Source organism: Pinus tabuliformis, chromosome 9, assembly GCF_031772625.1.
Source record: "Pinus tabuliformis cultivar Carrire ecotype Pingquan chromosome 9, CPIR1, whole genome shotgun sequence".
Classification (NCBI taxonomy): Eukaryota; Viridiplantae; Streptophyta; class Pinopsida; order Pinales; family Pinaceae; genus Pinus; species Pinus tabuliformis.
In genome coordinates this window covers 1,332,345,863-1,332,369,703 of record NC_142307.1, presented here as the reverse complement: position 1 = coordinate 1,332,369,703, position 23,841 = coordinate 1,332,345,863, and the positions used below count along the sequence as shown (strand labels likewise).

Below are 23,841 nucleotides of genomic sequence, written 5' to 3'. Positions count from 1 at the left end.
TTTTCATTTTGAGACTGAAATTGCTTAGGACCCTTGTTTGGTTTAGGACCATTCTTTTTAGGATATTGCTTCTTAGGATTCTTTTAATTTGATTGTTGTTGGGCGGCTAAGGCTTTCTTAGAAGAGTTTCCAAGATTAAGAAGACCAATATGTAAGAGTTTTTCTTGTTCTCTTATTAAAGAATCACAAAAGACATCAAAAGAGGGGGACTTATAGTCTTGTCCTTGAGAAATAAAGGCTTCTCTAGTAGAATGGAAGGTGGAAACAAACACAGAGTAGGCTGGTCCCAACTTAGTAAGAATGGAATAGATAAGGCTACCATCTTCTTTTTTAACCTTAACACCTTCCAAGAGAAGTCTAAGGGTCTTGAACTTGGACAAAAAATCTTCAATGGAAGAAAAATTATTGAGGTCCAACGTAAGCAACTCATTTTTGAATTGATGGGCTCTAATTTCATTTTTAATTCCAAAAACTTTAGTGAGCTGTTTCATTGCTTCATTAGGGGTATCAAGTTCTGCGATATGGAATCTAAGGTCTGGAGAAATAGACATCCCTATCAACCCACGTGCTTGATCTTGCATATTTTCGTATTTGGCTGCTTTATCTTCATCTTTAGGTTTAGTTTCTTGGCCTAAGCTATTTTGTAAAGACCTTTACTTCTAAGTAAATCCACAATGTAGGACCACCATTGGAAGTAGTTGGTGTTGTCAAGAATAACTTGGCATGGACTTTCCATTTTAACAGAAACTGAAGCTGTAGATGTTGAAACTAAGTGTTTCAATGGAAAGATTTCGAAAAATTAGGCTGATTAAAAAAAATGGCTCTAAAAACAGCTTCTGGATGAAGAAGTTATGGCTTTTTGAAGAAAAGTTGTTGAAGATGCCGACGAAGTGTGTGAATGTGCGGAAGTGAATGATAATGTTATATTTAAAAAATAATCGCCCCCTTTTCCAAACTTAATCTAATTAGCTCACTTTTAAAAAAATGATTTTATGTGACCCACTTTTATAAATAAGTGAAAGTCACTTTTACAATGGTACTTTATGAGCTACCCACTAAATTGTAACTTAAATAAAAGATGAAGAGACTTTAGAATTATAAGTGACTCACATTTTATAATGGGTGAGAACACTTTTACATAAAGCAATTTTAAAACATAAGTTACATGTGCTTTTTGAAAAAATAACTCAACGAAAAGAAAGACTTGAACTCAAGACCTCTATTCTCATAAAGTAACTTTGGACCAAGTGAGCTAGTTTAAAAGGTTAGTAATTTTTGGAAAAGAGAAAGGGTTTTTTTTAGTCACTGAAGCTTTGGGGTGCGTGCAAAATACCACAAAATCCAACACAGACATACAAAAAAACCAAACCTTATGGCTTGAAGTTAGCTTTCGCCAGAAACTAAATATTTTCCTCAATGTTTCTGATTTTCCGAGATCACACTAAAGCAAGACGGAAAAGAGCATACGCATGAGAAAAATCCTACCGTTCTGGTTCTGATTTGCCTAAATCGCACAGAGTCGCAGGGCAAAGAGCATACGCAGAAATGAAAGGTATAGATCCGGTAATAATAAAAACAAAGAGCTAAATAAATTGAAATAAATAGAGAGATGAATAACTAAAACTACAAATAAAGACTGTATACCTCCAGATCTTAAAAATGACGTAGCTAGGGCTCCCAGAAACCTTTTCACGTGAAACGAAAGGGGTTCCTCACTGGAACAGATGCTCCTAACACAATAGAGCAGTCCTCTAGGATCGAAAACAGTCAGAAATAGTAGATCTAGGAAATGACAGTCGCATGCACTTGTACCGGCTTCGGATTTTGATCACCAACGGATGCGGCCCTCAAATAGCTCTGATACCATGTAGGAATTTACAAAGTAAGTTCCTCAGATAGAACACCAAAGGATACCACTCACAAACAAATCATAGATCAATACACCAGTATTCTTGACGTGGTTAAAACCCTCAAAGAGGGAAACAGTCCACGGCCTGAGCCAACGCGGCCACTTCAGACAATTTATTAATAAAAGAAAGAAAATTTACATAAGCTTCTCTCATGAACGGTCACCCTACAAATGACCCTCCATGCTCTTTAAATAGAGATCATGGACCAATCAGGTGTTAAGCCACGGATCAAGTGTCGGTAATACCGAGGAGAGAATGAATCGTCAGATCACTTAATGTCTAGAACATATTGTGACCGTCGGATTGTAAGTTACAAAAGTACATAGTAAAGAAACACACTTTACCTAACTCTACACTAGATCAAGTTATACTTAACTATTTCCTATGTGTCGGAATATCCTAACATCCCCCCTAAGAACAACTTGGGATATGATTGAAGGATGTACAAATATGACACAATATGAGAAGGAAGGAGGCATTACTGCCCCTTGTTGCAACTGATCACTAACTCGATTTCCTCAGCAAACATCGCCCCAGAAAATTGAATTCTTGATCTCTCTTGGCGTGTCTCCAGTTGACCCTCAAGCCTCTTTTTATACTTTTCCTGTTGACGATTCAATGGTCGAGATTAAGTCCCTAATCAATAGCTAAGATTAGATTTGGCTTAATCTTTGTCTCTTAGATCTTTCTCACCCATTTTATATTAATACACATTAATATTATAATTTTCCTAAGTTTAGACTTAGGAACCCCATTAAAAATATTAATTATTTTAATATCTCTTCATCTGGGTGGAATTTCTCCAAACGATTTTTGGGTCTTGGAGATCTCATGTGCCTTAGCCTCTCCACCAATTTTCGTGGCTAGAGCACATCTGATGCTATCAAAAATCAACACTCCCTCTTAGCGAGGAATGTGCTCTAGTAATGCTTCACCATAGAAACATCACATTGATCTTCCGCGACGGTACCTGTGTTGATGCTTGGCCTGCTGCCTCGCATCCCTTACACTGCTGCTTCCTATACTGTTGCTTATGACACTACCACTGCCACTGCCACTGCTACGTCTTTATTGCAACTCCCTCTCAACATGTTGGTTCATGCTGCCCATAGCACTTCCACTGCTAACTGTTGCACTGCAACTCAGTTACTGAGAAGTAAGTAACTGACTTCACCCAAACACTGACATCCTGTTCAGTCTGGAAGCCTCGCGATGCTGAAGCTACCTCTGCTGCCTTTGCTCCCTCTGCTGCCACTGCGTTGCTGCAAACACCTCTGTGCCTCTCGCATTGTTGCAACCTGCACTGCGCTGCTACAGACTTCTGCACTCTAGCGCTGCCTTGCCGCTCCACCACACCTTGCTCCACCCGACACCTGTCATCATGCTACTGTCGTTAAGGGCTCTCATAGCCGGATGTTATCCAAGAGTTTGGGCACCTCAAGAATCTTGCTCGTATGTAGTCCTCTCGACTACACCTCTATATCGCCACACCTCTTCTCTAGAGGCTCATGAGCACTCATGGCACAATCGTCATCAGTCTCGACATCCTTCTCCTCCTATGTTGGAGCAGCCTTTGAGTTGGAAACTTCTCCCTTGCCTTTCTTCCTGGGGCACTGAGAGGCATAATGTCCCATCTCCCCACAGTTGAAGCACTTGACCTTGGAGATATCTTTCTTCTTCCTCTTATGAACTCCCTGCTGCCCCGCAGATGTTAGAGCTGCATCCTCCTCCTCCTCTTTTTTGATTCAAACTCCCTTTCCGCTACTCCCCGCCTTGGTCAAGCTCTTGATCTCTTCCCGTCGAAGAGCTGCTCACATCTCCACCCAACTAGGGAGAGTCGCTCTGCCCAAAATGCTTTGGACAAACGTCTCCCAGTCCTCGGAGATTGCATTAAGAGCAGTCCCGACCATAAACTCTGAATCTTGTGTAGACCCCACGGAAGTAAGCTTGTCGCGAATTCCTTGCAACTTGAGAAGGAATAGATCTATCTCCTCTCCTTTTTGCATCTGATATGACCTCAACTGATTCTCTAATAACATCTTCCGCTGCACGAAAGAGCCCTGGTATAAGGTGGTCAGTGTCTGCCACATCTCCCTTGTTGTGTTCTTCTCAACAATATGTGGTATGACATGATCCTTGACCCCGTCTAGAATCATGCATTTCGCCTTCGCCTCGGCCTCCTCATACTTCTCATTTGCATTAAGGTCAACTGGGACAACAACTGTTTTCAAGGAATTGTCCTTGATGTGATGTTTATCCTGGATTGTCAGGATCCTGGCCTTCTAGATGACAAAATTGGAAGCCCCGTCCAATTTGTCCTGATCCCTCAATCCGTTCACTGCCATCTCTGCTTCTCTTCTCTAGACTCCCTCTGAGTCTTGATTTCCCTCTTGGAAATCCTCTGGCCAATTGTCGAATCACTCCTCTCCAATCCTCCTTTGCTGTTGCAACCTAGATCTAGATTTATTGGCTAGAAATCTATCGAGGTAGTGCTTCCCTCTACCTTGGTTCAGTCTCCTTAGACATTGTTCTGCACTCACAAAAACAATGTGCCACCAACTCCACAAATCAAAATCTGCTCAGCTCCCTTAGCCTCGGCAACTGAAGAATCTGAGCCCTTGTGGCTCTGTGCAATCACAGTGAGAGCTAGATCAGCTCCTCCTGGCCACTGCATCAATCCTTCCTAGCTGAGAAAGATGACTTGGCACTGCGTAGGCCTGATCTGCCCCCCTTCTGCCTCTGCACTGGCCTGGATAGCTGACGCAGCTACTACGTGGGCTCCTCCCAGCTACTGCGTCACCTTCACCTAGCTCAGAGTGCTGATGCAGGCACTGCGTGAGCCTCTGTGTCGCCTTCTCTGCATTGCATCCCTCCTTATTGTACGTCTCTGGCTCTGGAACAGTGTTGTCTCTCGGAATAGCTGCTTCTTTGCTGCAAATTCTCAAATTTTCTCGGCTGGTGTCTTCAGTCGCCTCTGATCTGCAATCCCTCTGATACCATGTGAAAATTCTTGAATCTAACACATCAAAAACCCCTACTGCAATTTCTGGTTTACTATCTCCTACTTGTTCTTTACATTAACAAGTTATTTAATTACATAAACATCGAAGTAAACACAAATGCAACCTTCACAGATATACAGATCATGCACTGAAGTAAACAGAAACAATAACACAAGGGACACCATTATTTTTGGACAATCGTCCTCGGAAAAACCCAATGCGGGAAAACTGGTGCAGCAAATATGAGGGTTTTATTATTAAGCAGATGCTTGAATACAACTGGGGTGCCAGAAATGGCTCACCCAACAGAGAATGTCCTCGTCAGTAGTAACTTTATCCGGAGATAGATATTTCGACAAATCAGCAATCGGATGATCAACCCCACAGTGACTTTGACTGTTCCTTGTGCTGGACAGTGAACGTTGCTCCAAGCATTGCTCTAGAACTGCGTCACTCTTCAGGAACCACATCACCCTCTCTCGGCTGATCTGCTCTTAGTCTGCCCCATAGAATCTCCCCAGCGCTGCCTTTGAAGCCCTCTGCGACCTCTGCATCCTCTGTGCTGGCTCCTTCGGCCTTTGCGTCAGCCCTTCTTGGGCCTGTGCTGTCTCTCCCGACACTTCACTGCCTCTCTGCTTTGTATTCTTCAGCCTTGGATAAAAATCCCTTACTGAACTACCCTTCGCTGCAACTGATCACTAACTCGATTTCCTCAACAAACCTCGCCCCAGAAAATCAAATTCTTGATCTCTCTTGGTGTGTCTCGAACTGACCCTCAAGCCTCTTCTTATACTTTTCCTGTTGACGATTCAACGACTGAGATTAAGTCCCTAATCAACGGCTAAGATTAGATCTGGCTTGCTCCTCATCTCTTAGAACTTTTTCACCAATTTTATATTAATACACATTAATATTTTAATTTTCCTAAGTGTAGATTTAGGAACCCCATTAAAAATATTAATTATTCTAATATCTCTTCATTTGGGTGGAATTTCTCCAAACGATTTTTGGGTCTTGGAGATCTCATGTGCCTTAGCCTCTCCACCAATTTTCATGGCTAGAGCACATCCAATGCTACCCAAAATCAATAGTTTCATCTTCATAAATGGTTGAGTAAATCTCACTCAAAATCCCAGATTTGTGTTTTTTCACCCAACTTACCCAAAACTTGCCCATAATGGGGGTTTTGGGGTTTTATTCCCTTTTGAAGGACCATAGTCTACGGGGACAAATAGGCTATTAAGTCAACTGGTCCTCAATTTGTTGAGGACATCACACCCAGATAGGCTGGGAGGAAAAGGGTCGGTTTGGTAGCGGGAGCGGGAGTTCCAACAGACCAAAAACACCTTCAAACTGATTACCAGGCATTCTGCATTTTATTCAAATTCAGTTTCAAATTTACTGTCTAGTTAATTGACAAATTTAGGGCTTTAGATTCAACCCGACATAAATTGATAAAATTGGGTTCTTTGGTTATTACACTAGTAGGGTTTTAGAAATAATAATGTTCAACAACTACTTTCACCTCTTTAATAGCTATTTTTTCATTAACTTGACTTTTCCATGCTTTAATAAGTCAAATTTTCCAACTCCTCAAGATCTGCCCTAGCCCTTTTAGCGAAGTGTTCCATACTATTTTGCTCATCTATGTTAATATTTAGGGCTAGATTGTTCTATGCTAAAACTAATTGCATTTTCAATTTTTTTTTATCATTTACACATAACATTCACCCCATTACATCAAGTCATCAATAACAATTATGTAGAGAGAACAATAACATCAACGATGCAGCGGAACAGTAAAGAACAACGGAAGAAAAACATGCACAATAGAGACACTAGGATTTAGGTTAGAGACTAGGGCAAAACCTCACATGGGGGAAAACCCAACCAGGTTCTTCTTCTATTAGATATTCATCAATTGTTCAGCTAAGATACAAAGTACATTGAGAATGAGATACAACAATGGCATCAGGTCTACTAGGGCCATTCCAAGTCAGTTCACAGCTTTGTTTGTGAACTGAACGAGACAAGGCCAAGAGAGTTGCTATCATATCACTGTCATATACAACGTCACATCTGCCATCCATCATGTAATCACTGCCATCAAGGGTAATGTCATATCTATGTCATTGTTAATCCAACAAAGTCACTATCATATCAAATAGGGTCATTGCCAATCAAAGATACTGCCATCTTGTATCATAGTTACTATCATCAAAGTCATTTTCATGTCAAAGATACTGCCATGTACTGCCATCATATCTCATGGTCATTGCCTTATAAATCACAGTCATCATAGTATCATTATCAAATCAAGATTACTGTTATGCAACTAGATTATTGACATAACCATGTATCAAGATAATAGGGTCACTTTCATCGTATCATAAGAGTCATATTTCATATGTATCACGACCTTTTATTACACAGAGATATAGAAGCATTGTCATACCATGAGTATAGAAGTCATGCCATTGGATGTCTGCCATGCAAGCCATAGTATGGAGCTATACTAAGTCTTCCATAGGATGTTTTCCATGCTAGCGATAGCATGCAACTATACGAATCATAGTTTATCTGCCATAGGATGTCTGCCATACAAGCCATAGTATGGAGCTATATGAATCATAGTTTATGCCATAGGATGTCTGCCACGCAAGCCATAGTATGGAGCTATATGAAGTCTGTCAGAGGATGTATGCCATGCGAGCCATAACATGGAGTTATACAAATCATAGTTTATCTACCATCGGATGTCTTCCATGCAAGCCATAACATGGAGCTATATGAAGTCTTCCATAGGATATCCGCCATGCGACCCATAGTATGGAGCTATATGAAGTCTACCATAGGATGTTTGCCATGCAAGCCATAACATGGAGCTATACAAATCATAGTTTATCTGTCATAGGATGTTTGCCATGCAAGCCATAGTATGTAGCTATATGAAGTCTACCATAGGATGTCTACCATGTGAGCCATAGTATGGAGCTATACGAAGTCTGCCATAGGATGTCTGCCATGCGAGCCATAGCATGGAGTTATACGAACCATAATTTATTTGCCATAGGATGTCTTCCATGCAAGCCATAGTATGGAGCTATACGAAGTTTGTGAGAGGATGTTTGCCATGCTAGCCATAACATGGAGCTATACAAATCATAGTTTATCTGCCATTGGATGTCTGCCATGCAAGCCATAGTATGGAGCTATACGAATCATAGAAAACAATGTGTCTAGAATGTGATGCGATGCCCAAAAGTGCAAACCATAGAGCGAACCACACTTCATGTAATGTAAGATAGAGATCGACCAATACAGAAGTGCGAGCCTCAGACAACGACCCAGTGGAGAAGAGCGAGCCTCAATCAATGAGTCAATGGAGAAGAGCAAGCCTCAGAGAATGAGCCAGTGGAGAAGAGCGAGCCTCAATCAACGAGTCAATGGAGAAGAGCGAGCCTGCGAATTGTAATACAAATCGAAAGGGTAAACGATCCCTCTACCATATGTTATACGAGCCATAGTAAGAGCGATGCCTCATCGATACATAATCCAAATGCGTGCCATAGAGACAAAAACTGTTCATTGAGATGGGCCATACTTTCAATAATCCAAACGAGCCATATTTATACAAATCAATTGGGTGCCTTTGATTGAGGCTGACTTTGAATTTTGGAGGGAAATATAAATTCAAATTCTCTTTTAATATTTTGCCACATTAATAATAATCAAATTCAAATTTGCTTCTAATAAATATATTTTCCATTGTCCCGAATTGAATTCTTCTTTTTAACCAAAATAAGTTCCCTTTGGGGCAGTTGGGCTTCCTTTGGGGCAGGAGGGTTTCCTTTTGAGGAAATTCATCCTGAAGCTGCGCAAATTTCAACAATCTAGCCACCTGCTGCCACATCATATGCTGAATCCCTGAAAAGGTCCAACGCATTGCCATATAAGCTTGATCAAACCCCTTGAAATTTGGTCAAACTAAGGATATCCAACGCTCATGAGGAAATTTTTTTTGAGACATAGGTTTAGTTCCTCTCGGTGAATAGATAACTTTGGATGTAATGCATGTTCAAAATGATGCAACACTCTAGTTGTTTTGCCCCTGGAAGGCTGCGCACCCTTGTTGACTGCCTTTGACCGACCATAACTTGAGAATGCTTCATCCAAATGGGAAAATTCGGCATGGCATGTCATGCTCCCACTGATTGCAATCTTGGACCTTATTTTCTTTTTGACTTTCGGGATCACTTTGCATTGGGAATTATGAACTGCCTTGGGAAGCCTGAAAATGTCGGTGACTGAGACAACCACATTTGAGAAACATTTGATGGATATGACACCAAAGCCAAGGCCACCTAAAGATTTGATAGATTTATAACCATGTGGAAAAACATAAGTGCACTTGATGTGTGCTAGACTAGCCCCGACACTTGGGATTACCCATACGAAAAGGAGGATCTTCTAAAGCCGTGAGTCCACATATAAGCTCACCTAAGGACCTCCAATCCTATCTAGGATGAAAGGGACCCAAAATAAACTCAAAGGGACTGTCCATGGTCCGACCATAACAAGACTGGCTCAACATGACATAGGGTGTAGGATGCCTATAGGGCTTCACATGGTTGTTACAAGGTTTTGACTTTTGACCTTGGGCTTACAATGGTGTTTAAGAATGCTCCAATGAATATATAGGTACCCCTGCTGAAAGAGGGGTAATAGGGCACATAACCCTTTACCTTGTGATCAGTCAACGCTTATAAGTAGACTGTCATGAGACTTATTATAACATCATCATTCTTATTCATTGTATCAATCAATATATTTGTAGTGCAGAAATAATCTGTCTTCAAATATTAAACATGCACTGTTTACTGCAGAGTCTGGGTGGAGTCTTTTCTGAGAAAAGATATAAATGTTTTTATAATAGTACTATATAGTAAATCGTCGACGTGTGTTTGGACTAATGCATCTAATGTGTAGCTATAAGATTTTTTTTTGAAGTGCCTCAAGTTTCTTGACTTTTAAACTATGTTAGATGGAATTGGAAAACGGGTGCAGTTAGTGGAAATGGTACTCTCAGATTTTCAGAAATTGGCAAGTGACATATTATATAGTTCATGAATTTTGGAAGAAAAGGAAATAGCTGAGGAAAACTAAAGCAATTCACAATTACGATAATTTTGGGAATCTCCACTGCAGAAGAGAAATCTGCTTGAATTTCTTCTCAACTGCAAAGCACTAAAAATATGTAGACAGACACAAAGATATGACTAGATGTGTGCCCAACAGTGAGTTAATAAGAAGCTAGAACTGAGGCACAAAATGGCCTCCTAAAATGGTACAAATTTTTAGATCTCCAAGTTTAACCTTTTTTGTTTTTTTGAATTGGTGTTTCTTTATTGTTTTATTAATTATCAATTTAATTAATTTTTTATGATTTGCTAGGTTGTGGAACTTACCGTTGTCTATTAAAGAAATATTATGGTAAGTAAATGACATTAGCCTAATGTACTCTGCTGGTAAAATGTATCTGAGACATTTCCTGTGATATTCCTAATTAGCTATGGCTAATTGGAATATTCGATTTTGTTCAATTTTTGCCTTCTATAGTTATTTGTAAATAAAAAGTGAGGAAGGGGGGCATAACTCACTTTAGAATAATAGTCACTTCCTAGGTAGCACAACGTTGTGATTTAAAGGATAGCCAAGGGGGCCGAAGGGGGACGCAGAAATGGAGCCCATGCAGACACGTGGAGAGACTGCGCAGGAGGGAAGAACACGTGGCAAGAGGAGAAGCACGCAGGAGGAGGTGAGCCTAGGGATTGTGAGAGGCAGAGGCTATAAAATAGAGAGGAGCCCCCTCATTTTGGATCATTCAGTTATGTGCATTTTGAGCTAGTCGTTTCGACTTCTGAGCACACTAGCTGTTTAGCTAGTCTGCAACATTGTTTAGTGCATTGAGTGTCTCCGTTCAGAGATTTCACCCTTAGCCCTGGGGGACTTCGAGTGCCTGCTCGGGCAAGGTATTTCCTTTGGTGTTTCAGCAGTAGTTTCATCAGCATTCCAACAACAGTTTTAGCAGCGTATTGGAGGACTGCGCAACACTGGGAGAGGGACGTAGTTCTATTTGGTTGTTGTGCTGGATTGGGGACTTGCAGGTGGATTTTTACTGGGAGATTGAGTAGGGGTCCAGCTCTTGTCTCATTGGAGGATTTTGGCAAGGTTTCAGGCAGAGTTTAGAGGGGCTTTCTTTAGTGGCAGCGCAGGGCATTAAGGAACTGCGCAGAACCCCAAGGGGGTGTTTTTCGGGGGGTCGGCCATTCCAGGAAAACTTCCTGGGTTTTTCTGGGTTTCTTAAGTAGAGCCTGAATCCAGAGTTTCGGCTTTTTCCGAGGAGGGGAGCAGCCCCAAACCATCACGTGTTTCCTAGCAGCAGCAACAACATAGCAGTAGCATCCATGCAGAGAAGCATTCTTGTCATTCTGAGAGTATTTCTTCACTTGCATTGTGCAAGTCGAGGTGCCATCTGTCTGTTCACCTCTTGTACTCAGTTTATTGCTTAGTATAATAAAATGGCTTAGCATTTTCTCGCTGCATTTCTTGTGTATCTGCTTATATTTTTGGTTTGCATTATTATATGCTGTTTCACTGTTATTTTATCACTTCTGGGTTATTATATCATTTGCACATATTTGGTTGGGATTTTTGCTGGGGTTTGAGGAATATTCCGGGTTAGGGATATTACAGTGGTATCAGAGCATAGATCTGGCTCAGCTTGTGGAGCTAGCAATCTATGACACCAGGGGAAAAACCCTACATTTGTTACAGAGGTAGGAGGTACAGAGACATTGGACGTAGGTTGGAGAATACCTACGGGGAGGGAGACTGTGTTCCTATGGTGGACGCAGAACAGGTGGAGCCTGTGGTAGACGCAGAACAGAGAGAGCCAGTAGTGGACGTAGAACAGATGGCCGATGAGGATGGGAAGAGATTTGCGGATATGCTCCTCAAATCAGTGCAGGGTCTGTCGAGGCAGATTGAGGTGATGGGGTAGAGATTCACGGCTGTTGAGGCCAGACAGCGTGAGAGCCCATGAGTTTTTCAGATTGGTGAGGGATCAGGTGCATCCCATCACTTGCCAGAGCTGTGTGATATTGCGCAGTAGGTGGCCTCACATGCCCCTACACGCTCTACCATGCCCACTTTCTTAGGAGCAGACACGGGGGCCGTAGCCCAGCAGGAGGCAAAGCCCGACCATATGGGCGATTATTTTGCAGAGTAGCAGACATATGGGCAGGAGTTCAGGGATGCCCTTTCATTTAGAAACTTTGTTCAGCTCCAGCGGGATAGTAGGCCCCGTGATCATCACAGAGGGAACCGGCATTACCATGATGGTGACACTCACCGTGCAGCGAGTAGATTCCACTTGCCTACGTTTGATGGTTCATCAAACAGTTCGGCGAAGTCTTGGGTGGAGAAGCTGGACATTTATTTCCAGCTCAACCAGATGTCGGAGGCAGAGGCCATCAAGGTGGCAACATTGCATTTGGATGGCGAGGCCCAGGATTGGTGGTTTCACGAGATGGTTACACTCGGGCACTCTACAGTGACGACATATGTGGAGTTTACCAGGAGATTGATGGAGCGATTTGATCAGAGGGATCCAGAGCAGCATTTTGTTGAGTTGACAAGGCTCAAACAAACAGGGAGCCCAGAGACCTACATTGCAGATTTCTTGAGGGTCTCCGTGATGGTGCCAAACCTCTCCACGGCATGGAGGGTCTATATGTATGTTGAGGGGTTAGCAGAGCCACTTCGGGGTCTAGTCCGATCCACTAGACCAGCTACACTCCAGGATGCTATCAACAGGACCCGGGACTTACAGGATGTCTTACCCAGGACCCGGACACCTTACCCCCAGAGACAGACTTTCCAGTCTAAGGGGAAGGACATGAGGATTCCACCTCCAAAGGGGAATCCAGGACGAGTACATCTTGATGATGATGCCAAGAGGGAGCTAAAGAAGAAGCAATTGTGCTTCACATGTCCGGAGCCGTGGGCACCGGGACATAGATGTGCTGCTGGTAAAGCACATTTTATTGAGGTCTTCTTCGAGAGCAGTGGAGAGGAGGATGATGAGGATGATGGGGAGGCAGGAGATAGCCATGCCATACAGGGACCTTTACTACCTCCACCACCAACAGCAGGAGGTGCATCATTTGCACCTACCGGAGGGGGCCTTGCAGCATTGCGAGGAGTACCCAAATACATGACGCTACGCGTATGGGGGACAATACGTGGCTAGCGAGTATCAGTTTTGGTGGATAGTGGGGCGACCCACAACTTCATCGATGCATAGAGGGTGGAGCGGAGGGTATTCAGACAGAGAGCTTCGATGGGTTTTCAGTATTGGTCCCAGGAGATTAGACCATGACGTGTGCTCGTTATGTCCCAGAGCTTTCAGTGACGATGGGCACCTACACATTGACTGACCACTTTTTCGTGGTCAATATTCCGGACACCAACATGATACTGGGTGTTCAGTGGCTTATTACTCTAGGGAAGGTCATGACGGATCGGAAGACCCTAGAGATGGAGTGGGATGATGAGAAGACAAGGAGGCATGAGAAGATACGGGGACAACACACATATCCACCTTAGGCTGTGTCAGCTCATCGGATGGAGGCAGTCTTCCGGAAGGGAGACATAGAGTGGGCAGTGGCGCTGTGTGCATTAAAGGCAGGGACTACAGGGCAGAAGGTACATCCAGAGATCCAATCCATCCTTGATTGGTATGCCATAGTGTTTGGAGAGATTCCACTAGGACAACCACTGGATTGGGGGTTTGAGCACACTATCGAGCTTGAGCAGGGCATCCAGGTCGTAATCACCACCCCCTATAGGCATCCCAAGGCCTATTGGGACAAGATTGAGCGGGCTATCCAGGAGTTGCTGGCTCTTGGGCACATTTGACCGAGCACGAGTCCTTTTGCTTCTTCTGTGGTGTTGGTGAAGAAGAAGGACGGTACGCTTAGGATGTGCATTGACTACAGGGCCTTGAACAAGAAGACCCTGAAGAACAGGTATCCCATACCCAGGATCAATGAGTTGATGGACGAGTTGAGAGGGGCACGTTTCTTCTCAAAGATTGATTTGAGATCGGGGTATCATCAGATTCGCGTGAGGGAGCAGGACATTCCAAAGACCCACTTCAGGTGTCGCTATGGGCACTTTGAGTTCTTGGTTATGCCTTTTGGGCTAACCAACGCCCCAGCTACATTTCAGTCCTGCATGAATCACATCTTTCGTAGTCACTTGAGGAAGTTTGTGTTGGTATTCTTCGACGATATTCTCATTTACAGCAGGACTTGGGAGGAGCATCTCCAGCACATTGAGACAGTATTGCATATCTTACAGGAGCAGCAGTTTTATGCCAAACTCTCCAAGTGTGAGTTTGGGCTGACGGAGATGTTGTATCTGGGACACATCATAGGGGTGGACGGAGTGAGGGTCCACGAGGAGAAGATCAGGGCCATCAAGGAATGGCCGGAGTCGAGAAATGTGACGGAACTTCGAGGATTCATTGGCATTTGTACTTACTATCGGAAGTTCGTCAAAGATTTCTTACAGCTTGCAGCACCCCTGACAGATTTGACGAGGAAGGGGGCATTCAGTTGGTTAGACACGGCGCAGCGAGCCTTTGACAGGCTCAAGGAGGTTATGAGCAGCTGCCTAGTGCTTGCGTTACCAAACTTTACGCAACCATTTGTTTTGGAGTGTGATGCGTCGGGAGAGGGGATCGGCACAGTATTGATGCAGGGAGGTCACCCTATAGCCTTTGAGAGCCGGAAACTCCTTCCGCACGAGAGGTTGTATTCTATATACGACAAGGAGACGTTGGTCATCATGCATGCATTGGCTAAGTACCGGAAGTATTTGGTGGGTAACAGGTTCAGGGTGAGGACTGATCACAACAGCCTCAAGTTCTTTTTGGAACAGAAGCAGCTATAGGAGAGGCAACAGAAGTGGATCAGCAAGATTCAAGCATATGACTTTGACATTGAGTATGTCAAAGGTAAGAACAACGTGGTAGCAAATGCCCTTTCTCGTAGACCAGCCACGTTGTCTCTTATGAGCTTGGATACAGACTGCAGGGCTCGACTCTTAGTAGAGTACTCCAAGGACAGGTTTGCATGTGAGATTCTAGACGGACAGGTGGCAGATGACAGGTACAAGGTGATCGATGAGATCATCTATTACAGGGATCAGATCTTCTTGACTGAGGGGTCTCAGCTCAAGAAGAAGATACTCCAGGCATCACATGACTCACCATTAGCAGGCCATCAGGGGTTTACCAAAACCTACAAGGCCATCAGAGAGAGGTTCTCATGGAAGGGCCTCAAGGAGGATGTACTCCAGAATGTCAGGGAGTGCGATGTTTGCCAGAGGAACAAGGGGGAGATGAGCCACCCGCGGGACTATTGCAGCCCCTTCCCATTCCGGAGGGGAAATGGGAGAGTATTTCGATGGACCTCATCACAGGGTTGCCCATGGTACAGGGCAAGGATTGTATCTTTGTCGTCGTTGATCGGCTGACGAAGTACGCACATTTCTTTGCCATATCCGCACATTATACAACAGCACAGGTGGCCGAGCTGTTCTTCAGAGAGATCTTTAGGCTACATGGTCTTCCTAAGACCATCGTCAGTGATAGGGACAACTGTTTCATGGGCGGGTTTTGGCAGGAGCTTTTCCGGTTGGTGGGGACGGAGTTGACATCGAGTACTAGTTATCACCCACAGACGGATGGGCAGACAGAGATAGTTAACAAGTGGCTAGAGGGCTACTTATGTAACTATGTCAGCGGACAACAACGAGCATGGTTGAGGTGGCTACATCTAGGGGAGTACTACTCATAGTTGCAGGAAGCGCCCCCCCCCCCGGATCCTAGGCTGGAATCGCGTCCCGTACGGAAGCGTTCCGGAACCTCCAGCCGAAGCGCGATTCCATTTTTTACGAAGCGCGGTTCCGAGTTTTTGGAGCGATTCCTGGTTTTTAGGAAGCGTTGCCCCCGATCCGCGCTTCGAAGGGCGCTTCGGGCCTCCGGAAGCGCCACGCTTCGGGCCCGGAAGCGCACGCTTCACGAGCCATCACGTTCAACCCACAAACGGAATAGCATTTTCAATTCAAATCTAAGTCTACTTCCTGCTGGAATATCTCGAGATGAACGCAAACTCCCAAAAATGTTTATTACTCGCTGTGAGGTCCACCGTCCACGCAATGAATTGCAGTCGGACAGGTCACGGGAACTCCACTTAAGAAGTGAATGACGACTTGGAGTGAATGTGAATGCTTGATAGCTTGCTTGCATTCATGCACTTGGCAGCTCACTGGAAACAGCAACCCCGTGGGCCAGCTCATCCTGTTCTTCGCAATTCGTAGCGATAATATTTTCTTAATGTTTAATAACGACGCGACATTTAATATTTTGTTAATGCACGCATGCACGTAGGCAGAAACCGGCCGGGAATCCCAGGCGGTGAATGAGCTGTTCATCGATTACATAATTGTTAAACAGTGAAATTATTAGAACAGTGAAACAAAATTACGATGAAACAGTGAAATCCTTATAAATCATAAATGTCTTATATATTAAAAAAATCAATTTATATGCCAAAAATAATCAAAATATATTTATATAGAATTTTTAATTAAACTAGATTTAATTATTAAAATAATAGATAAAATTTAAAAAATAATTATCAAAATCATTGAAAAAATCTATTTAATATAGTTGAATCTTAAAAAATATAAATAAGTATAACCAATTTTAATTTCAAATGACGGCAACCTTAATTATTAACAAAAAATTTAAATTAATTACGTTATTTTATTTTATTTAAAAAAATAAAAATAAAAAGCAAAAACATTACGAAAACCTACATCTCTTGGACGGATCAATCTCTTAAGATTCTCCAAATCCATAATTCTTATGAGTCTTGTATATAATTTAAAAATATTAATTTAAATAAATACCGATGATCACTATCATTATATAATTATTATCATTAAAAACATGGAACTGATGCCAATAACCTATTGGTCCTTATATATAAAAAATAATGATGGGAGTTGATTTAGGCGTGCGAGAAGGCGTAAATGAACATTAAAAAATTATTGAATTGTGAGGAACTTGCATCGTCACGTATTAAAATAGTTAACAAAATTACGTTCTATTCGTGGTGGAAGGAGGAGAGATTAGTAGATATATTCACAATCTACTACTTTTTGTCATAGATTACTCATTAGACTTGTAGACTTGTGAATTTGAATTTTGAACCTTTTTGGCTTGGCGGTGACCAAGTGACATATTTTGTAAACATTATTATTTGAATTTTGGACATGACAAATGTTGACAGTTGCTCACTTGCTAGATAAATCATAATATGCTCTATGTTTTATGTTTTATAATATGCTTAAATGTTTTATGTTTTATAATATGCTTAAAAATTTGATGTATGTTTGTAATAGCTAGAATATAGATGATTGTTGTACATACTAGTAACTACAATGGAATCATGGATGCCATATCTATCTTGATTTATGCAAAAATATGCATGTTTTCATGTCTTCTACAATTAATTTGGTATTTGGGATGTTTGTTTTGAGTATAAATGCAAAAAAATATAAAAAAATATATATATATAGCAGACGCTTCCGCGGACGCTTCGCTTCCTAGATTTTTGGAAAATGACGCTTCCGCGCTCCCGCGCTCCCGCTTCCGATTCCGCGCTTCCGCTTCGCTCCCGCTTCATGCAACATTGGTACTACTGCTACAATACTTCACATCACATGTCCATTGGTATGTCACCATTCTATACCTTATATGGGTATCATCCTTTATCTTTTGCTGACGTGATGTTTGGTGATAGCAAGGCTCCCAGAGCCAAGATTTGGATCCAAGAGAGTCAGGATATTCTCCGAGCTCTCAAGGATAACATGGCTACAACACATAATCAGCAGAAGCTGTATGCTGACAAGGGTCGGGTGGAGAGACAGTTCGAGGTAGGGGACATGGTCTACCTACGATTACCATCCATACCGACAGTCGTCACTAAAGCAGAAGGGGGCTGAGATGCTCAAGCCCCGCTTTTATGGGTCGTACAGGGTGATACGCAGGGTTGGACAGGTCGCATATGAGCTGGAGTTGCCCCAAGGCAGCAAGATTCATAACGTTTTCCATGTATCAAGCCTGAAAAAGGCATTGGGGCAACAGGTGATAGTAACAGATGAGCTACCACCCATGGATGACGAGGGGCATTTGGTATTGCACCCAGAGGCTATCATTGATACTAGGGAGAGGCAGCTGCGGAGCAGGACGGTTCGAGAATTCTTGGTGAGGTGGAAGAATTTGCTGGATGAGGATGCCACTTGGGAAAGTGAGAGGATCTTGCAGCATCCATCACTTGAGTTGCTTGAGGAAAAGCAACATTTTGCCGGGGGAGACTGTGATATTCCTAATTAGCTATGGCTAATTGGAGTATTCGATTTTGTTCAATTTTTGCCTTCTATAGTTATTTGTAAATAAAAAGTGAGGAAGGGGGACATAATCACTTTAGAATAAAAAGTCACTTCCTAGGTAGCACAACGTTGTGACTTAAAGGGGAGCCAAGGGGGCTGAAGGGGGACGCAGAAATGGAGCCCATGCAGACACATGGAGAGACTGCGCAGGAGGGAAGAACACGTGGCAAGAGGAGAAGCACGCAGGAGGAGGTGAGCCTAGGGATTATGAGAGGCAGAGGCTATAAAATAGAGAGGAGCCCCCTCATTTTGGATCATTCAGTTATGTGCATTTTGAGCTAGTCGTTTCGACTTCTGAGCACGCTGGCTGTTTAGCTAGTCTGCAGCACTGTTTAGTGCATTGAGTGTCTCCGTTCGGAGATCTCACCTTTAGCCCCGGGGACTTCGAGTGCCTGCTTGGGCAAGGTATTTCCTTTGGTGTTTCAGCAGTAGTTTCATCAGCATTCCAGCAGCAGTTTTAGCAGCGTATTGGAGGACTACACAGCACTGGGAGAGGGACGCAGTTCTATTTGGTTGTTGTGCTAGATCGGGGACTTGCAGGTGGATTTTTACTGGGAGATTGAGTAGGGGTCCAGCTCTTGTCTCATTGGAGGATTTTGGCAGGGTTTCAGGCAGTGTTTCAAGCAGAGTTTAGAGGGGCTTTCTTTAGTGGCAGCGCAGGGCATTGAGGAACTGTGCAGAACCCCAAGGGGGTGTTTTTTGGGGGTCGACCATTCTAGGAAAGCTTCCTGGTTTTTTTTGGAGTTCTTGAGTAGAGCCCGAATCCAGAGTTTCGGCTTTTTTCGTGGAGGGGAGCAGCGCCAAACCATCACTTGTTTCCTAGCAGCAATAGCAACATCCATGCAGAGAGGCCATTCTTGTCATTCTGAGAGTATTTCTTCACTTGCCTTGTGCAAGTCGAGGTGCCATCTGTTTGTTCACCTCTTGTACTCAGTTTATTGCTTAGTATAATAAAATGGCTTAGCATTTTCTCGCTGCATTTCTTGTGTATTTGCTTACATTTTCGGTTTGCATTATTATACGCTGTTTCACTGTTATTTTATCACTTCTGGGTTATTATATCATTTGCACATATTTGGTTGGGATTTTTGCTAGGGTTTGAGGAATATTCCGGGTTAGGGATTTGCACATATTTGGTTGGGATTTTTGCTGGGGTTTGAGGAATATTCTGGGTTAGGGATATTACATTTCCATACATGGAATCTCTAGGAAAAATTTCTCAAATGTTTTTAAGGTATTGTCATATTGATTTGTAACTCAACATTTTCTTTTCATGAGACATCATCCCTAAGAAGTTTCACTCAATGTTGCACGAAGCGCCCCCCCGCCCCCACGGTTCTAAACCCTGAAGCGCGTCCCGTACGGAAGCGCCTAGGAAGCTTGGCCGGAAGCGCGCTTCCAAAATTCGGAAGCGCCGCTTCCGAATTTTTTGCCGCTTCCTGGAAATTCGGAAGCGTGGTACGGAAGCGCCGAAGCGCGCTTCGTACGACGCTTCGGGCGTCGGAAGCGTGGCGCTTCGGAGGAGGAAGCGTACGCTTCCTGTATGCTTCCGTACGCTTCCGGAAAAGCGTTTAGAAAATCGTTTTTTTTCAATTTTCTTTTTAATTTTAGGTGAGTTTGCTTGTTGGGGGTGGGTCCACCTTGGGTTAGGGTGATGAATGAAGGCAAAAAAAATATAAATATAGCAGATGCTCCCTCATGGTAATGTTAAATTCTTAAAGTAAAAGTGACATTCTCCTTTATTTTTCATTTTCATCCTTTTCCTTAAATTTTTAACATTACCATGGAATGACTCAGGATGTTTGAGAGTGGTTCCAGCCTCATTGGACTTCATATGGAGAAAATAGAATTTCATATCCTATTCAAAATTCAGCAGACTTAACAGTTTTCAGCAATTCAGGATCAATGGGATTGTGGCATTTCATTAGATTATATCAAGTATGAAGGCATGCGATTAGCATTTAATCAAGAGCACCAAGCCCTATATGTACCCTAGTGTTGGTGGTGTTAATTGTTGAACTCCTTTGTCACGCGGCACACCCTTAGCAAAAAATTACCTTTCAATCAAGTCAAAATCATTGATCAAGCATGTTAAGCTTTTTCTACCATATTTTAAGTCTTGAATTAGGTAGTTTGATCAAAATTGGGCAATGTTGACTAATATCCCTAGACAATCGAGGTAGAGGCAAAGGCTAGAAAAGAGGAGAAGAATCTAGATTCTAGATGGTTGATGCATCTAAATGGTTGATGCTCGAATAATTAATCATTAATGTACAATGGATGTTATATCTATCTTGATTTATGCAAAAATATGCATGTTTTCATGTCTTCTACAATTAATTTGGTATTTGGGATGTTTGTTTTGAGTATAAATGCAAAAAAATATAAAAAAATATATAGATATAGCAGACGCTTCCGCGGACGCTTCGCTTCCTAAATTTTTGGAAAATGACGCTTCCGCGTCCCCGCTTCCAAAAAACGCTTCCGCTTTGCCCCTGCTTCGTGCAACATTGGTTTCACTTACATGGTCAGAATCCTAATATAAAGTAGACAAACTTATATTTTATTTGATTATAGAAACAAGCAATAGATGAAATGCAACATTTAGCTCCTCTGGAATTTATATATCTTGAAAACACATTCATTTAGCTTATGTCCAATGGAAATCAGTAAGATGAGCCTCTAATATTATTGTTTAGCAATATGTATAATACAGCAAAGATTATGGTACATCCTTACACTTTTTTGGGTCTGAATTCTTGTGCCTATAGACATGTCAATTCTCCATGTTGGCTAGATGTAAGAAAGTATGTCTCCATCATTGATCTCGGGGAAATGGTACATTGGGTTATAGAAATTGTTGGATGGTTCAATGGTCAAATGTTTAATCCTGTATGCTTGATATCCAGGTGCACTGACACAGGATTTATTGCCAATGGAGTTGAGTATGAAGGCTCATTGATTTGTGTAAGCAATTTGATTCTTTCATGGCGTCCTAAACAATTTGGTGAGGTAACTCCTGACAGGTAAATTTGATTGAAGGCGTTCTGTTTAGTTTGAGAACTTTGTTGCATTCACAATCATTTCAATTTACATACTTAATTTGACAACACGAGTTTTCAGCTATTTTAACATGTATATTGACATCATTTTCAGTTTCTGATTGAAGTTCCAAGTTGATTCAATGCCTTATTTTTACTTCCTTGGGCTTATGGTTGTTCTCTATTGCCATTTCCAAGGCTATTCTCATACTTTTGTTATTGACCTTAGAGTAACTTTACCAGCATACCCTCTAACATTCTGTTGTAAATGTAGTAATAGTTAGCTATCATCATATCTTACACCAGTCCTTTATTGCTGCCATTTATTGAATTGATTGTTGCCCATCACTGGTAATTGGAGCTTTAAATTTGAATTTTATTTATCAAAATAATAGTGCCAATGAGACAACATCGTGCTCAAAGATGAATTGATAAATGTTTCAAATTTCAATTATAAAGTTTTGGCCAAGGGCTGTCCTGTGAAAACAGGGCATTTTACTTGCAGTCAATGCATTTCAGTGTTCTGTTTGTCGGACTAACACCTTCATGTAGTTTTTTTCTTGAATACTCTGAAAAAATCTAGAATTAGTTTTCAGATTTTCCCGCCTAATTTATCAATGCTTGCCCTTAAATCGGGTTTAAAATCACATTATCTATTCACATATTCTTTAGATTGTTCAAACTTATTGGTCTAGGTTTTAGAGGTCTTGTTCTTGGGGTCTCATGTATCTTAGACTATGTTATAGTTTTCTTTAGAAAGAAAGAAAGAGAAGGTTAGAAAATTATTAATGTCCACTAATCACCAAAATAGGTCAAAGGGACTTGAAAATACAACCTATAAATAGCAAAGTAAGGAGCACCTAGGGCGTCTTCTCCCTAGGCCAGAAATATTTAATAAAGTAAATAAAATGCTTAACATCATAAGAAGGTGGAAGTTGATCCATGATGGGTAAACCCTCTATGGTAAAGTACAACCCTGAATAGAAGGCAATCAAAACAATTGATGCCACAAAAGAGAGAAAGCTGTTGAGTTCACCAACAAGAAGGTAAAATACATGTAGTGCCTTTAATTTATGTCCATGTTAGAGGAGGAGGCTGTGGATCCATCTATTAGTGTTACCCACCACCAAAGGGTGACCCAATAGGAGAATTTTCTCTTAGATTTGTCTTCAGCTAGCAGCCAACAACCCTTGACAACCACCAGTGTAGCTGATATTGTGCCAGTTGATCTCCACTACTTGAGCTTGTCATATGTCCCCTCGCCCATCTGTCGAGATCGTATGTTTGAAGGTGGACAATCCAATCCTAAAGGTATGTCTTCAATTGTGCAGTCGGGTGCTTTTGCTTGTTTTTCTTGGGCATACTTGGGTGGAAAGAGGAAGGGTTTCGAATGTAGTTTTTTTCCCTCACCTTAAATGGGGGATTAATCCTCAACCCTAATCCCGTGAGATTTCCCCTACTGGCTTACAACATTAGGATAGAAACTACTTGGGAAACCCCAATTTTGGTAGCATAGTCCCGTTTTCCTGTTCCACTTTTTTCACTCCCCTCCACGCATACATGCCCTATTTCATCATCTTCCCTCTCTGGGTCCACAAGGCTCTGTTACTCCCCCTCCCTTTGTCCACATGTCTGGGTCGGGCTTGGAATGATGCCCTAGAGGTTGATGCAGCTAAAAAAAAAGATAAAAGCATATCATGGCCACATACAAAAGGAAATAATATCAAAAAATGCAAAAGATGGCCAGGATAATAAAATTTAGCATGTGGGCAAAAACCAAGCATGAGCTTTACCCCTTATCATTATGGCCATCACCCTGGTTCCTAGGGCCCCTATGAGTGCCCTTGCATCATTAAGGAACACATGCATGTCCCAACCCTTGGTGGGCGATGAACTGCCCCACCTTAAGGGGTAATCACTACTATATCATACACAACATGATCTCATCCCCTAGAGCCTCGAGTAGTAAAATAAAAGAAAAAACAATAAAAGGAAAGAGGCAAATGAAAAAGGGTGGAAAAATAAAGGCCAGGGTAACTCATGTACCACGATTGCTCCCTCCTACATTCATACACCCAATATGTGGACATCCTCATCGTTACCACCCTTGAGCCCATGGCATTTGGCCTTGAGACCCTCATATCCCAACCCACCTCATCATTATTCACATGATACTTACCACTTGAAGGATGTACCTCAAACATGTCTTTCCTTTTAGGGGTTGGGGAAACCTAACGGGGTTGTTTATTAGCCAACCCTACCTAGGGAGGTAACACCATTACATGCTCGAAGCCTCAA

The 23,841-nt window shown here is 42.3% G+C and overlaps 1 protein-coding gene across 1 annotated transcript in view; it reads left to right on the top strand.

The window, feature by feature from the left end:
* The window catches only part of LOC149153433 (uncharacterized), a 317,859-nt gene that overhangs the window by 138,588 nt on the left and 155,430 nt on the right, over positions 1-23,841 (top strand). Inside the window, exon 3 of the mRNA XM_089441125.1 lies at positions 21,412-21,528. Within this exon, the coding sequence (XP_089297251.1) occupies positions 21,412-21,528 (117 nt within the window). The remainder of the gene's footprint in view (positions 1-21,411; positions 21,529-23,841) is intronic.